Source organism: Acomys minous, assembly GCF_964271855.1.
Source record: "Acomys minous genome assembly, chromosome: 11".
NCBI lineage: Eukaryota > Metazoa > Chordata > Mammalia > Rodentia > Muridae > Acomys > Acomys minous.
In genome coordinates this window covers 57,962,073-57,979,604 of record NC_140492.1, presented here as the reverse complement: position 1 = coordinate 57,979,604, position 17,532 = coordinate 57,962,073, and the positions used below count along the sequence as shown (strand labels likewise).

The following is a 17,532-nucleotide window of genomic DNA, read 5'->3' as shown; positions in this document are numbered from 1 at the left end:
AATAAATTTCAACAGTAGCCATGAAGAATAAGATTGCCATGTCTAGGGCTGGAGCGATGGCTCAGAGGTTAAGCGCACTGACTGCTCTTCCAGAGGTCCTGAGTTCAAATCCCAGCAACCACATGGTGACTCACAACCATCTATAATGTGATCTGATGCCCTCTTCTGACCTGCAGGTGAACATGGAGGCAGAGCACTGTATACATAACAATAAATTGTTTATTTTTTTAAAAAAGATTGCCATGTCTAGAGCAACCCACTTGTCACGGGTTATTTTAAAGGGCCCAACTTCTGTTTTCTTTGCCTTGTTCCCCAGTGATTTCCTCCCTGCAAATGATAACGTGGTTTTGTAGTTCAAAACCCCTTACCAAATAAGTATTTCATAACTGGAGTGTGACTCTTCTACTTATATGGAGCAAATGGGGCCATCATGGGGAAGGGGATGGATAAGATTCCAAGGTGACATTAAAGTTTAACCGTAAGGCCCTTGTGAACTCAGATGGGGCCTGTGTTTGTATATGGAGAGAAAGAGCTGGGCACATGACGCCTGTAATCCCAGCACTTGGGAGGTGGAAACAGGAGAATCAGAGGTTCGCTGTCCTCCCAGGCTGCCTTAGAGTTTGAGACCAACCTTAACCTCATGAGAAGGCATGGCAGTGTCTAACTGATAATTTTCTAGATGGTGCACAATCTGGGGAGACCTGATTAAATTTCAGGACATTCAGAAACTGAACACAGTGGTGTGTGTGTGTATAATCCCAGCACTTAGGAGGTAAAGTTAAACAGATCAGGGGTTCAAGGCCATCCTGAGCTATGTAGTTGGTTTGAGGCCAGCCTGGGCGACATGAGACCATCTCAAAATAAAACAACAAAACCCACAGCAACTACAAATATATTTATGTTTCAAGAATTGTAAATAAAGGTCTCTATAGTTTTGACAAAGTCGAAGAGAAAAAGTAAGCCGTGCGTATGTGTGCATTTGTGTACACAGAGCGGATCTTGGAGCAGACGGGATAAAAGTTTACTGAGTCTAGTAAATGTTTCTAAGTGTCACAAAAGCAATATGATTATCCATCCTGAACGGAGTGACCCACAAGAGGCATTTAAAATGCACGTTTGCATTCAGAGATCCAATTATCTAGCTAGCACTTGAGTACGAACAGAAACTTGTATCCTCGCCCAGTTTCATCACCTCTGTCTTCGCACCTCTTGGGACCATGTTCTATTTTAGTGGTGTGATTTTTTTTTTCAGGCCACATAAACAAACATAAGCAAGAACCAAACGTTAGCTGCAGGAAGGAGATGTTTATCAGAGCTGCTCTGACGTTGCCTGTGTTGTTCCTTCCGTGTTTAGGCGACAGCTGTACCGTGAACCCTTGTCTTCACGATGGCGAATGCATCGTGGACCTCACCGGCCGTGGGTATCGATGTGTGTGCCCACCCGCCTGGCAGGGAGACAACTGTAGTGTGGGTAAGAGAGGAAGGATTGGTGACTGCAGTGTTACCTCGGGCTGGTGGGCTGTTCGATTAGATTCGTTTTCCAGGCCTGACAGCATGTGCTGTGCTGTGCTTGCAGAAGACTGTCCTATTGCCGTATCGGACAGTTCATAACTGCCTATAACTTTAGCTCTGTAGGAAATAGATGCTTCTGGGCTCTGTGGGCACCTGCACTCATGTGTGCACATACATACGCAAAATTAAAAATGACCGTTTTTTAAAAAGAGCCTTTTTCTTCTAGAGCATACAAGGGTAAGACTTTTAGTTTAACTGCCTTTTGCTTGAGTGCTAGCATGCATCTGTGTTGTCAAGATGATAATATGAAGGACCACAGCCTGATACAAAGGAACTTCTGACCTGGTCCTGTTCCATAGGCCCTCCACACTCCTGCAACACTGAACCGTCTACAGCTCCCTAAAGACACCTACACTCTCCCGCCCTGAGCATTTGTCTGCTGGTCCCTCAGCTCAGAATCGTACCTTCCTCCCAAAGATCTGCTTGGTCAAGTCCCTTTAGCCTTACTTATTATTTAAATGTAATTTAAAACAGTCTTTAATTCTCCCCTGCATCAAAATCTACTATTTCTGCTGGGTACGTCTTTAATTGCAGCACCCCAGAGCCAGAGATAATAGGATCTCTGTGGGCTCAAGGCCACTCTGGTCTACATGGTAAGTTCCAGGCCAGCCAGGGGTAAAAGAATAAGACCCCATCTCAAAACAACAAACAAACAAGATCTATGTATATCTCTGTACATCCAAATTCCACCTCGTGTTATAGTTAATTCTTTACATGGCTGCCTCTGCCATGACAGGTCGCCGTCCCCTTGACAGCAAGCCTGGTTTCCTGCTCTTCTTTTGTACCACACTCCGGAAGTGCCACTTGCCTCTTAGTGTATACTGGACCATGAGTCTTCGCCCGCCACCCCACCCCGCCCGCCCCCCTCCCTGACATGCTCTTGTTTGTCCTCCTCTGCAGATGTGAACGAATGCCTCTCGAGCCCCTGTCCTCCCCCAGCCACGTGCAACAACACTCAGGGATCCTTCACCTGCAGGTGCCCGGTCGGGTATCAGCTGGAGAAAGGAATATGCAACCTGGGTAAGAGAGCTAAGTCTGCCTTAGGACTTACTGTTTTCTTCCTAATCCAAGCCAATAAGTTTTTCCAAGCTTAAAAAAAAAACAATCAGGAATATAGAAGGAAGTAAAGCCTGTTACTTGCTACTCCAATGCTTGAAGATGTTAATACTTTTCTTCACAGTTGGTTGATGTGCATTATATTTCTACACATTGAATTCCAAGTATATCCCTGTGTTCCTACGAAGTACAAACGTCGTAACGCCTCTGCAATATGCTCATTTGTGCATAACATTATTTGCTCAGCCATTCTACCCTGCGGTTAAGAAAAAAAAAATGAAAAAGGATATTCTGGCTACATGGGGTTTTTTTTGTTTGTTTGTTTGTCTTTCAGTTTTTGGTGTTTTGTTTTGTTTTTAATTTTAGAGTGAGAAAAGAGTACAATTCTGAATGCCTTCTGGGTGCAAACATTCTTCTTGCTTTTAAAAGCGGTCCTCGAGTTGTTAGCCACAGACAGATACATTTCTACACAGCTGCTGGTGGTGTCTGGCCACGATGTTGGTCACATTTTGTTCCTCATTTGACAGGTCCATGAAGCTGGTTGATTTTACATTCACCCTCCTCTCGCAGGTTAAAAAGCAGTTCAGCAAGTGCAGCGGGAACTAAGGCTCTGTGATGCTCAGCGGCCAAGCGTGGGTCGTGGCTGACGAGAGGTCTGGTTTCCGGCTCACAGTGCATTTGTTGTAAGACCGTTCTTGCACACAGGACACAACCCTTGTTAGGTTGCTAAATTTAACACCTTGCTTGCTGGAGAAATTAGAGTGAGACATACAAATTCAAAACTGAAACTACCAGGTAAAATTAATTCGCCTTTGAATTAGCGTCAGTTGCCCAGCATGATGCCTCATGCACAAGTCAGTATTTTGGGGAGAACGGATGTCCTGTCACCTGCAGTGTTATCTGTGTGAACCCATATTACCCATAAGCTGGCACTCTACTAAAATTAGAAAATAGAAGGACGAGGAGGAGGAGGAGGAGGAAGAACTTTGAAAAGTTTTTGAAATAACAAGAATTGAGCGTTGTTTTATAAAAAGAAGAATCTACACATGCAGACATGAGTCGAAATCAAGAATTCCTCTCATTCTAATAGTTTATATGTGTCTGGGTGACCTGTTCTGTGTAGCCTCACCCTACAGGGTGTGAGTGGGAGAATGAAGGAGACAGAAATATTTTTTTGTCATTGTGTTTTGAAATCCGTGGCAAGTATTACTTGCCAGGCTTCAAGTGCCTGGCTTTGGGCTCTCAGCCACCACCCTCAGCGCATACGTAACTGGAGCTTCAGTGTCCTCATCTGTAAAATCAGATTATAGTGTGCTCCACTTCTCACTCAAGGCTTTGGGAATGTCGAATTAAATGATCTGCCCGAGCAAGCTCTGAGTGTAGCAAAGAGCTGTCCAGGTGGGCAGCAGCGTTCACCAGACTGGTCGCTATGAAAACAAACCACCCTCAATCCAGAACAGTTGTGAGAGGTCAATGGTGAAACCCGCAGTTAAATTGAGATTAAAAACCTGTCTTGGGCCAGTGAGATGGTTCAATGGGTAAAGGCACTTGCTGCCGTCTGACCACCTGAATTCCAAGCCTGGGATCCTAGAGGTACAAAGAGAAAACCAGTTCCCACAAGCTGTTCTCTGAATTTCACGTGGGTATGTTGGCACATGAACACACATGCAAATGCATGCATGCATGCATGCACAAAGCCCACACAAAGTAAATAAATGTTATTCTTTTTTTTTAAATGACCCCTCTTAAAGCCAGATGGTGTAACTGCAGACATAGAAGTTGTCTTGAACGCACTAACTGTATTAGAAACACGGACACATCTGTGCCTTTCCATGGTGTCAGATTTTATTGAGTAACAATAAATTCGCAAGCTACTTCAATTTCATTTTCTACCATTTGCCAAGTTACTCTGATTTCCCTTGATAGCTGGCCATGGGCACACATGGGATCTTTTATTCCAAATGTAATTACTAATATTAACTCAGATCACTCGTTACACATCACTGTGTGTGTGTGTGTGTGTGTGTGTGTGTGTGTGTGTTGTGTGTGCAGCCTGTGACAGAATGGCTACAAAGTGGTTAGAGGCCACAGCAAAGTTCAAGGAGGGTCAAGAGGCAGAGAGCTGACACAGGTGAAAAGAGGACCATTTTAGCGGTGAGATCAGGAACCGGTGGGAGAGTTTCAGAGGAGCACACTGAGAGCCACTGTGGGGCTGCAGGCTGGAGCTGGGACTGTAAGGGCGAGAGGAACTGCAGAGGAGCAGGCCTGTGGAGGTGAAGCGCAGGCCCGCGTAGACCCATGGGGGGGTCTTATGCAGAACTGGGTCCAGGTGGACAGAGGGACAGAGAATGCCACGTCAACAGTGGAGAGCGAGCCAAGCTGAAGCCCTACAGACGGTCAGGCAGACCCTGTGCGTACTGGGTGGTCAGATTCCAGGTTGCTGGGGCGCACTGCTGTAGGAGTGTCAGCTGTCCTCCTCTTTATGGGGTGCAGGAGCAGGTGCCGCACCCTTCCTTGGTGTGTTTCATAAGCTCTTAGGGCTTCCGTTTCCAATAAGGACTTTAACAAGGCCCTGTGCTCAGACAGACACAATCTAACTTGATACAGTTTTGCAACAAGATATTTATCAGTCTGTGCCACATGGGTGGTAACTGGACAGGAGGGAGTGTCTCCTTCAGCAACATGAAATAGAGTCAAATGGCGCTTGCAAAACGGAGTTACCCAGGGCAAAGCATAGGCTGAAAGTCACTGTTTTTTGTTTTCTTTTTCTTTTTCTTTTCCTTTTTTTTTGTTTTGTTTTGTTTTGGTTTGGTTTGGTTTTGGTTTTTTTCTTTGTTTTTTGTTTGTTTGTTTGTTTTTTGTTTTTGTTTTGTTTTGTTTTTCAAGACAGGCTGGCCTCGAACTCACAGCAGTCCGCCTGCCTCTGCCTCCCAAGTGCTAGGATTAAAGGTGTGTGCCACCATGCCCAGCGACAGTCACTGTTTTTTACAGTAAGCGGTAACTTTAAAGCCAGGCACAGGCTCATCTCCACAGAGGTATAAATGCCTTCGGCAAATCCCTTCCAGAAAAAGAAGGCAGGGTTTGAGAGAGGACAGACCATATTACTCACACTAGAAGCAGAAGCCACATTCAGAAAACATCTATGTCCCTACCTCTTCTCCTGTGCACATTTCTATTTGGAGCGTCTAGATTTGAACCTGGGCCTGTGAAAAGTGAAGCCGACTGGGTCAGGCGACTGTCCTGGAAGGTGTGTGTGTGTGTGTGTGTGTGTGTGTGTGTGTGTGTGTGTGTGTGTGTGTGTGTGTGTGTGTTCGCACACACACACACGCACGTGTACACGCAGAGGGTTCCACAGGTAGCACAGATGGGAGGAGAGCTGTTCAGCTGGGCTAACAGCCGCCAGTCCCCTTTTCAAGTCACTTGGCTTCATTGTTCTGAAACATCGGAGGAACATGCAAATTAGAGCATGCCCAAATGCTTTCGCTTGGCCAAGAGTGTTTTCAAAGAGCTGCCTGCTGTTCAGAAAGAGTCCTAAGCAGCTGGCGTCACTGAACTGTAGAACAAGCAAAGGCTGGTAAATAAAGACTGGGAGCTTTAGTCAGTTAACTCTAACACGTTAGATACTTCCCAGGCTCACTTGCCAGCCTTCCTCTTAATTCAGCATGCAAGCTTTCCACGACAGAAAAGCCTCAGGGACTTCTGTTTCAGGTTCATTTTCTTCTGTCCAGAGGGAAAGATACGAAATGAATATAATGAATAATAAAAAGCCAGCTCTGAAAACAGCCTGTACTAAATTTTGGTTGTCTGCCCCATTTTTAAGTCCTGTTCCAGAACCTCAGGCCCAATCAGCACAAATGGGTATTGCCTAGAATTTTATTTTGAGTGAAATGGGCCTCAAAATTAGGGATGCTGTCTGCTTTCTGGACCTAGCAGTGTTCCTACTGTTTTCATTATGCGGCCGGTAAGCATGGAATCTTTAGCACCTTGGAGTCTAAATCCAATACAAATGTTTGTTCTGCTCCTCTGCCACTCCTTGGTTGTCTTCTGGAAGAGGAAGGAATAGCCCATACCCTCAAGAAGACACACACACAAATTATGCTGTAGGGGAGTGAAGCTGGTCATGCCAGGGCCTTACGAATGCATAGCCTCGCGTTGGTCTCTCTGTTGTGTGCCTTAACGGGCAGCGTTTTCTTCTTCAGTTAGAACCTTCGTGACCGAGCTTAAGCTGAAGAAGACCTTTCTCAACAGCACTGTGGAAAATCATTCCAATGTCCGTGAGGTTGAAAATGAGATTGCTCAGACGGTAAGTGTCCTGACAGGACCCTTCACGTTCACCCTTTGCTTTCTAGGCCAGGTCTCATTCAGAACTGGATACGACTTAGGGCCAGCTATAGCTCCCCAGCCTTGCTTTCCTATTTAGAGGGCAAGTTCAAGGTGAAATAAAAAGTTGTTGTAGAAGTAGAAGAAAGGTGTTGGGATCTGGTGGTGTCCAGGAAGGATGCTGCCCCAGGCACATCTTCCTGCGTGGTCCCTACCTGCTAGGCTCTGTCTTTTCTCATGTGCAAACACAGAATCAGCAGGCCTAGTGGGCTGTGGGTGAAGAGGAAAGACCCAGAAAAACCTTGCGTCCCATCTGCTGTTGACACCTGATGTGGCCTTCTCCTTGTGTTCTCAGAGCTTGGAGCAGGGCCACTCTCTCCTCAAAGGATGCCCGCGGCCTGATGCTAATCCAATTAGCTGAGCTTGTGCGATCACGGTTTTAACTATCTAGGGGCTTTGAATGCTGCTTTTTCTCTCTTTGCTTTTATATCAGGAAAGTAACCTGAAGCATAAGAAATGAAGATGAAATGCACACAATACAATTCTGTTCTCAGCGGCTGCCCAAGACAAAGATTTTGGTGTTTGGGAACTGAAATTTGCCATTACACTAAATTAGAGATGAAATTAAATTCGATTTGCTATTACATTGAATTAGAGTTCATATATTAGCCAGGAATGAAGTGTTCTTTTAGGACTGTGGGTTTTATTTGTGTTTTTTAATTCCATTTCTATGTCTACTGAGCATTTTAAGTCTGTGACAACTATGCCAGATGCTCAGTCCTGTGAGAGGGTAGGCGACGATGCTCTTGCAGATGGAAAACTGCGAGGCCCTGGCACTTGGTGGCCTTGTCTGAGTCCACACTGAATGGAAACAGAGTTGGAAGAGGTCCACTAGGTCGCCTGTGTTATGCTAACTGCAAGTTTGGGGGTCTCTAAGAGCACTGTAAATTTCAGTCCTTTACTAGGAGGGCCCACACAGCTTCCTGGAGGCCGTGATCTTCACAGCTGGACTTCATTGCACTGCAAGTTTTCAAGAAAAAATTAGCTAAGGAAAGAGATGCATGAGACAGAGCCTGGGGGTCCCAAATGCAGAGCCTCTGGTTGCTCTGTCCCTGTGGCGTCACTGACCTTGTCGGCCTTGGCAACAGTGTCCGACTCTATGGAGTACTGCCAACCATAATGCTTACCCTTACCTGGGTGTCTGAAGCGTTTATTTGGACTTTGCCATATAGACATGGTTGACTGTCCGGATGGCTCACTCCATCCCCTCGGCGCTCTAGAGGCTGAGCTGATGCCATATTACCCAGCGTTCCTTCTGTTGTCCACACTATTAGCTATTGATCACACGGTAGTGACAGAGAATGTGACAGATAACCTGGGAAGGCCCAGGACTCCCAATTCAACAAAATTGCTATTGTCAAGCAGGGCACTCTGAGTAATAGCTTTGGAACTGCCTTGCAGCGGTAGGGGCGTGGCCTCTCTAGCCACAGTAGATTCACTGCTCTTCCTGCTTACTCTATAGGTAGATGTTTTCTAAACATAGTATAGGGCGTTAGAGCCCTAGATCCCTGTGCAACAGTGCAGTCCTTCATGCTACACTGGGCTGAGAAACTTGCCTAAGTTGATTTGTTTGTGTGGTTGGCCAAGTATCACCATATAATACATTGGGCCATAAGACATCTGACCCCCAACTCACAGTGAAGAATTAAACTGCCATCGATCGAGGAAGCCACTAGCATGGGCTTCCCCAAGATGGCATTCCGTTCATGCAGGTTAATAATAAGGCGACAATAATAAATCGCTGCTATTAGAATAGAAAGTAATGTGACACTCAGACCCACAAACCACTTGATAACATACTGTGCTTGACGCCATCTTACCAGTTACAGGGCTCTGAACTGCTGACTTAGAAGGCTGGTGGGTCTGTGTGGAATGAGACATTGAGGCCCCTGCTCCATAAAATCCTGTCCAGCCTCACTGTGAAGGAGACGGGCCCAGTGCTGTATGCTGAGAGGCTTTCTGCTCTCTCTGGGGTACAAGGCAAACACAGGGCACAGAGCTCTTAATTTGTGCCCAACAAAAGGGCTCTTGACCCACATTGTGTAATTTTCCACAGCGAGTCTTTTTGAGGAAGACCTATTGTTGAGTTAGGTCAACTCACTGTAGGTTATGAGGAGCCTCTCTCGGGGGCCATCAGACCTGGGGAGCTGAGAGGAGATGAGCCTTCTCAGTGGGCTTGTTCACTATGCAGAACCCAAATAAACAGCTGCCTGGTTTTTTGTTTTTTTTTTTAAACCCTGGGTCTTAGGAGGGATCTTCTTCTTTGAAGATGTTGTGTTTCCGAGGGTGCCGCTCCGAACATTTCCTGTTGAGTTTTCCCCTTGATCTACTCTCTGCCCTGCTGCCTTTGTTCTTGGGGTGGGGGCACAGACACACAGGCCATGCTGCTTTGGGTAAAGCTGCCGGCTGATAACTTGATGGTTAGAAACTCCCTGTTTTATCCTGAAAATAGGAAACTGCTTCTTGGTTCACGGATTTTTGTCTGACAATCCTGTTCTTCGTTTCAGCTAAACGTGTGTTTTTCAACATTGCCTGGTTATATCCGGTCTACAGTCCATGTGTCTAGGTAAGAAAAAGAATTTCTTGTGCTTATGAACTGGTCTATGGAATGGGGGGGCAGGGGCTGTTCTCACATGGGCGATAAAAATAAAGGCAACCTCTGTTTTATGACCAATACACTGGTCACTGGACCTTTATGCTCTCCTGTTCTTACCCTAGAGAATGGCAGTACATTTATTTTGCAAACTGCCTGGGACCCGCATGTCATTTTAGGTCAGTTAAGGCCTTGCTAACTTTGCCCACAGAGAGCCCAGTGCAGTGGTCATCTCACTGCAAACCACCTTTGCCCTGGCCTCCAATGTGACACTATTTGACCTGGCTGACGGGATCCAGAGATATGTCAACTCCTGCAGGTCCTCTGCTGAAGTCTGCCAGCTCTTGGGGTCTCAGAGGCGGATCTTTAGAGGTAAGGAGGGGGCGTCCTCTGGGAGGAGCCTGCCCTTAGCCTTAGAAATGAGAGGCATGTGGGGCTCGGGGCCCAGGAAAGCTCCTCCATAGAGCCTGTCTTTGGAATGTATAAGCACAGGCCTTCGCGACACTCAGATGCACACACTTAGGTCTGCATGTGGCAGATCCTTGGCATCCGGCTCCTTCTGCTTCTTCATACAATGTCAGGGTGAGAGGAAGATGTTACAGGAGCTGATGGAACCAAAAGAAATTACTCCTGTTTCCCGGGGAGACAGACAGTGACATACAGAGTGTGTAGACTTGTCAGTGATCCAACAACCTTCATATGGTGATTTCTAAGTAAAAACAAAGACCCCCATGTGCAGTGTTACTTATTTTTTGTTTGTTATTTATCATTAAAAAAAAAAACATACAATGATCAAAAGAATGCAAGGCAAAGCAGGATGCTCCCAGGAGTGCTGTAGTGATGAGGACCTCCCTTCCTTGTTTCTTGTTTTGTCAGAGGCTCTTGCCCTGCATTTGGGTGGAGCCAATGAAGAAGGTGATTAAGGACAAGGCTGGAAGGCACGCTTGCATCTTAGGATAGTTTTATAGTTGGGAGAGGAAAACTTGCTGGGATCAGAAATGCCTCTAGGCAAAGAGGGCTGGTCCCTCTTGGTGAATTACAAGTGATCAAAGTGGACTCGGTTAGCTCTTTGTACCACTGGATGAGGGCTGGCAAAGGAAGGGAAGCTTAGGCTAAGCCTCCTCATCTGGCATCCAGATGTTAGACAGAAACTGAAGGGATCAGGTTTTGGTGCCATATCCGCTGGTTAGTCTAGCATAGTCCCAGTGGGTCAGGATTTCCTTGCATGAGCAAGTGTACTGCAGAGCTTGGGAGCTAGCCCCTCCCCTTCCATTCTGAGGGGTTGTCTCCTTAGCAACTGGGGGGAAATGGACTAAACACAGTAAAGTTGGAGTATCTTGTCTGAAAGTTCATAGTCTGTTTTAGTGTCCTGGAAACTTGGAGGGTCTCTGGCTTTAGTTTTGTTTCCCTTGCCAAGGGCTCAAGGGTACCAATTCTTTTTTCTCCCAGTGAGGTAGGTACCCTTCAGGTTGCTAACCATTTCTGCACTGCACTTTGTACGGTCAGCATTGAGCCAGGGTGCCTTTTCTGTTGCCAGCCCATGCATCTTGGCTTTGCAGATCAAACTGGCCAGATTATATGGATTTGCAAGAGCCTCCCCATCCCCCCATCTCTAGCAGCCATGCCTGCTCACCCCAGCTGCCTTGCGTGGACTGCCCCGTGTAGTTCATGGGAAGACTCCTGTCATCCTGAGGCCATCCCCACTGCTCCCTTCCAACCCCTTGAGCATAGAGACAGTCATGCATATCAGCCAAAACTGGGCTCATGTCCATGTTTTTCCTCCATACCTTCTTCCGGTTTTGCTGAGAGATCTGGCTCTGTCTCTTGGTAATTTTTCAGGAGCTAGGGAGGTAGGCTAGACCAGCAGGTGCTACACACGTCTGGGTCTCCTGTCAGTTTGCAGAATGTCCACCACCCTCCTTTCAGAGAACTGCAGTTCTCATGGTCTCCTGAGGGTTAGGGACTTTGGAAATCCCCCGAGAATGCCTCAGCCACAGGCGTGTGTGTGAGTGCTCATAGTCTACTTTGACGGATGTTTTGCCCAGGAGAGACCATGGGAATTGTGCCGTCAGGAGGCTCACACCACCAGCGCTCAACCTAAGTGAGGTTCTGCATGGTCCTGTTGGGTGGCATTATGAAAAATGTCCTTTGAGGAGGCTGAGGAAACGGGCTCCTCATTGCAGGGGTGAGCTCTGGCCCTCTCTGTTCAAAGAGAAATCTGGTGAGAGCCAGGAAATGGTTGCTTTGGCATGGTGAGGAATCTTTGCTAGCAGCCCACATCAGTAGACAGTGTAGAAGGAAAGCTTAACGTTGGTTTCCAGAAAATACCTCATCAGACCAGGCATTTCCCAGGCTTGGATGGCCTGGGCAACTCTTTACCCTGGAGGTGTTTCTCTCTCTGCTAAGTCTAGTTAACTTGCAAAGCCTTCAAAGAAGTCATCTGAGAGGTCATGGACGCTAAGTTCCTCCCTGGTGCCAGCTTTGCAAAGTTCTCCTGGTGAGATATTTTCCATTTAAAAGTTTCCCCTTAAATACGAACTCTTTATTTTATTTTATTTTATTTTTACAATAAACAAAGGAACTCAGATTTAACACGTCAGCTTCCACTGATAAAGGCAGGAAATTCAGCACTGAGAGCTGAAGCCGTGTCCTGACTCGCCCCGCTGGGAGCAGGCAGGCAGTCTACCAGCCTCAGTTCTTAGGACCCTCAGGAGGGATGGACACTGGGAATTCCATGCCGGCCAGCCGTCAAGCCCTGGTGCCAGTACCTATCACCAGAACTTGCCCAGGCAAGGGTTAATCTTGCAGTCTTAACTGGGGCCTTCTGAAGAGCTTGGGGGGGGGCTTTTCTTTGAGATAGAAGAGGGGAGACTGTACCTACAACGCTGGTGCGCAGTCTTCATTGTACTTTTCATCTCGTGGCGACTCCCTTCCCGTGTTGAACTAGCCGTTCGCCCCCAACAGCAGCAGCACGCACCTGTCTTACTTCGCCCTGTCCACGTGTAGAGAAGTTATTAGTCACTGTGGACTTTGTTTCATAATTCCGGACTCTCTGTGCACCCATTTACACATGCGTCTTTGCCTATCTTGGGTGGTAAAATGTACCCTTCGTTGTCTTTGCTGCCCTCCCCAAATGAACATGGAAACAGCCTTAAAGCTGGGCTCCCACCTTGCCTGCCTCTGCTTCTCCTGGTGACGGTGTGCTGACTGACTGACTGACTGACTGGCTGGTAGGACCCCCCAGCACATGCTCACCGATTTGTCTCTGTGCTGAAGACCCAGTGCTGAATAAAAAACCTTCCTACCACTGTAATGGGAAGACAGACAGACAGACAGACAGCTTCCTGCAAGCCCTGGGGTGTCGAATTACCATTCAAACCTCTCCCTGTAATAAACCCTCAAAAGGCAGTGCACTGTGGGCGAAGCAAGCTGCCCTACCACAGGGAATGGTCCTGGGCCTCCAGGACACACAGAGCCCAGACATGCTTCAACTTGAGACTGGTTTGGCCAGCACTGGTTGGTTTGGGTCCAAGCGCCCAGCACCCTAAGAAAACGTATGGTGACATTGTCTGAGTTTGTTCCAGCCCCCACCTGCCCTTATGCCCAACCCTTTAATGTGAAGGTATACCACACCGAGGCTGTGTTTGTAGGTCAGGCAGCGCCCTTTCCTTCCTGCATAGGGAATGCTCGCGAATGTTTATTTACTGGCAGTGATCAGGGAACAAGGGCAAGAGACTGTGCAGGGCCTCTGAGAAGAATATGGCTCCAAGGAGATGCTAGGAAACTCTCTTCTGAGCCTCTTGAAATAAGTTCTTGCATCACAATGTGTGAAGAAAAGGATTGGTCCAGTCTCACTGTCTTGTTTTCACATCCCAGCGGGCAGCCTGTGCAAGCGGAAGAGTCCGGAATGTGACAGGGAGACCTCCATCTGCACCGACCTGGATGGTGTCGCGCTGTGTCAGTGCAAGTCCGGCTACTTTCAGTTCAACAAGATGGATCACTCTTGCCGAGGTAGCGATGGGTCCAGTTGGAGGAGGTTGGGGAATTTTCTGTTTATCCCCGAAGCTTTGTCTGTTGCCTGCTGCACTGTTTGTCTGTTCCACTAAAGGTGGAAATCCAGGCTTGGCACTGGGCCTGGCTCTTTCAGGGGCCACTGTGGCTCAGTAGATGCTGAGAACACCCGGCTCAGAGCCACCTTCTGCCTCACCAGTCAGTGTCACCTTGAGCAGGCACTTCATGTCTCTGAGCATCGGTTTCCTCTTTGAAATGAGTGTGGTGACAGGTCACTAGGTGTTCAAGAATGACTCAAGCTGTGCTTTGAAGACCATGGCGACTTGCTCTTGTGTTCATCTGGGTTATTGATAATTTGGTGTGTTAATCGTTTTCAACATTGCTAGGTGCGTTGGAGAGTAGAAATCTCACTCTGCCAGCTTTTAGAAGAAGCTGAAGCTCACTCTGTTTGAGATGAAAGACCATCCTCAGTGAGTGTGGTCCAAAAAGTTTGCCCTAAAATCGGTTTTGTTTAGATCCAGACTCCTGTGTTCCTTGGCTTCAAAGACTGCTGCTGCCGTCTGTGATGGCGGTATAGAGGACACTATATTGCCATATGGTATATACTATATATACTGTATTGCCATATAGTATATACTATATGCATGGGGGGTGTATTTCCTGTTCAGTCAACACCTTGCTGGTGACAGATGTACTGGGATTCAAGTGAAAAATCACATACAAGGACAAGGTGACATGCCACCTGAGTCAGAACTTCCCTCAGAGGACTCATTTCATCGAGGAATTTAAAAATATACTTGGGGGCAGCTCTTTCATCTTGAACCTCAGCTCCTCTGCCAGCGTTAGGTTTGGATTCCTTAGAGCATTGTTAGCTCTCCACATGGAACCTGTTTGGAAAAACAAGACAAAAACACTAGCTTTCTGAGTTGGGCTTCAGGCCTGACAGGATTGGTCCCCAGCATCCCATTGCCATGCCAGACTGTTGCTTTGCCTCAAAGAAATAATGGCCCGACTTGCTTCTTATCTGCCTTCCTGCCTTTCTTAGAAATGGGGGCGGGAGCTCAGCTGCACGTGGGAAAGTGATGGCGCCGAAGTCCTTGCATGTTGTGGTAGTGTGTCGCGTGCTGTGTGCCTGTGACACGGGTGAGCAGGACTGTGGGCAGGCAGAAGAGCTGGGCTGTGAACCCTGCCTGCCTCCCTTGGCTCCTGACTGGCTTGAACCACTTCTTTCTACTTCCAAGTCAGCAATGCCCTACCCTGTCTCTTACAGGCACGTGTTAGTGATAGAGTGGACAGAGGTTGCCTTGGGTAAGCCTCTAATAACAGTGGTTCTCAACCTTCCTAAGGCTGCAACCCCTTAATGCAGTGCCTCATGGTGTGGTGACCCCCAGCCTTAAATTATTTTTGTTGCTATTTTGTAACTGTAGTTTTGCTACTATTGTGAATAGTTACGTGTAAACTTCTGTTCTCCCATAGTCTTAGGTGACCCATGTGAAAGGGCCATTTGATTCCCTAAGGATCGAGACCCACAGTTGAGAACCACTGCCCCATAACCAGGGCCTCACCTTGATTTTGTAGATAGCTTTGAAAGTATAGCAAAGGCAGTATAGTGATGTCCTGTTTGAGACAGTGAGAGCTATGTGTGTATGCCACATCAAAACTTGGCAATCATAGCTTTGAATTGCAGACATTCAGAGGGAAAACAAAACAAAACAAAACAATCCCACATCTCACTCCTCTGTTTAACACAGAGATTTGGCCAAATTTGAGATGTAGGGAGGTGAGAAACGGTCTCACTTTGAGGCCCAAACTCACCTGGAGTTCAGTATGTAGCACAGCTAGCCCCAAGCTCGTGATCCTCCTGCCTCAGCTTCCCAAAGGATTGCAGACATATGGCACCATGATGCTGTCCAGGGTATCATCCTCAGTAGGCGCGCCTTAAGTGACATAGGTGCCACCAACTTTATGTTTACCAGGTTGTTACCAAGAAGCAGCAGCCCTGACTAGCCTTGGGCTTGTGGCCCCATGAGACCCTTTTGCAGCCTCGGCCATGGCCACCAGGCCTCTAATGAATGGCTTCTAGAGGTTTTCGGACTCTAGCCCTGTCAGATGGATTAGCAGTGACATCTTCTGGCCATTCGAGCTGGCCAGACATATTTAAAATTAAAATATGTGTTCTTCCTGTATTTCTTAGCTTCCTTCCATTGTACAAGCAACAATTCCAGCAACCTTTTTTTAACCCTCAGACCAGACTGAGATTAGCATTTTTTAAAAAGTTTTTGTTTTTTGTTTTTTTGGAGGGGCAGGGGGATGTTTTGCTTTTTAAAATAGGGCTTCACCTGGTATACCTTGAATGAGATCTGCCAGCCTCTGCCCACTTAGTTCTGAGATTAAAGGCATGCATCACTGGGCGTGCTGACACACTCGGGAGGCAGAGGCAGGTGGATTGCTGTGAGTTTGAGGCCAGCCTGGTCTACAACGTGAGTCCAGGACAGCGAAGGCTACATAGAGAAACCCTGTCTTAAAACAAAAACAAACAAACAAAAAAATTTTAAAGTAAAGGCATGCATCATCACACCTGACTGTATTTATTTTAATTTTGTGTTCCTGTGTCTGTGTGCTACATGTGTGCAAGTACCTTAGGAATCCAGAAGAGGGCATCATATCCTCCAAAGTGGAAGTTACAGGCGCCTGGGAGCCAACTGCCTGTCTCCGGACACAGCAGAAAGTGCTCTCGATCACTGAGACACCTCTGCAGCCCAGATTCTGACAGTGTCTATCTTATCCGATGACAAATGCCTTCTGAGCCAAAACTGTATGTGGGATGCGGTTCCAGTGTCTTATGAAGTGACCATAGGACAGCAAATATGTCTTGGGACAATCAGTGTTTCTTTACTTAGCATCCTACAAAGGAGTTATTAAGACAGCACCATGTACTTTAAGCTTGCTTTTGCTCCCCCCCTCCATCCCCCAATCCCCAAACCTTAGCAGTAGGAGAAACCCAGTAAGGTCATATGCAAATTCTTGCCATGTGCCTTCTGTCTCTAGTGCTCTGGGGTCAGAGTCCCTCTGTGATGAGGAACTGGGAGTGCCTTTACCGGCAAGATTTTTTCTAAGAGACCCAAGTTACCGGGAACACTCAATCCTTGATAAGAGATGGTACACCCTTTTTTAAAAAAATATTTTACATGTATTCATTTGCTTGTTTCTTTGTGTGAGTTACATACATGTGGCTATCAAAGGACAACTTAGTGGAGTCGCTTCTCTTTCCACCATGTATGTCCTAAGGTCTGAACTCAGGTCACCAGGCTTGGAGGCAAATGCCTCTACCCACCGAACCATCCTACCAACTCATGTTCTTTTGATTAGAGAAATGTCATTATATCAGGGAGTCAGAATGCTTTTGATGCTAAATGAAAAGAGCCCAAGCCGCCAGCTGGAGCTCATAGGCAGGGCAACAGATGGGCCTTGTGTGTGGCTGGGTAACAAACAGCCGGGAGTGGGGAGCTCCCTGTCGGCTCTCGGCTCTCGAGGGTTGGATAGGTAGATGGATGTAAAACGGCTTTCAGGAAGAAGTGCTCAGGATAGAGTAGCCGGTGACATCAGCGACAGGTGGAGAGGTGAGCCATCCCAATGGAGCGCTCCTGCAGTCTGAACCAGAAATTTTCCCTCGGGAGTTCCCTCACTCCCACAGCCCCACTGCAGCATGACGCAGAGGCAGTGTGGAGGAGGGGCCATGAGGGAGCGCCCAAAGCTTTCTACTCAGGCCAGGAAAAGGCTGGAGGGGAGCGCTCTGCTTGTGACGGAGGAAGGCCCTGCCTTCCTAAAGCCAGCAGAGAACTCAGGGTGTCAAAGATTTGGGGATACAGCCTCATCTCTTCTCAAAATAGGACTTGATGACACTCTTATCTCGTTGAATA

The 17,532-nt window shown here is 47.2% G+C and overlaps 1 protein-coding gene across 3 annotated transcripts in view; it reads left to right on the top strand.

The window, feature by feature from the left end:
* Positions 1-17,532, top strand: part of HEG1 (heart development protein with EGF like domains 1) — an 81,384-nt gene that overhangs the window by 41,367 nt on the left and 22,485 nt on the right. For all 3 annotated transcript variants that reach the window (XM_084802116.1, XM_084802114.1, XM_084802115.1), the window contains 6 exons: positions 1,355-1,471; positions 2,473-2,592; positions 6,828-6,931; positions 9,516-9,574; positions 9,813-9,973; positions 13,478-13,612. In XM_084802116.1, the coding sequence (XP_084658242.1) occupies positions 1,355-1,471; positions 2,473-2,592; positions 6,828-6,931; positions 9,516-9,574; positions 9,813-9,973; positions 13,478-13,612 (696 nt within the window). The remainder of the gene's footprint in view (positions 1-1,354; positions 1,472-2,472; positions 2,593-6,827; positions 6,932-9,515; positions 9,575-9,812; positions 9,974-13,477; positions 13,613-17,532) is intronic.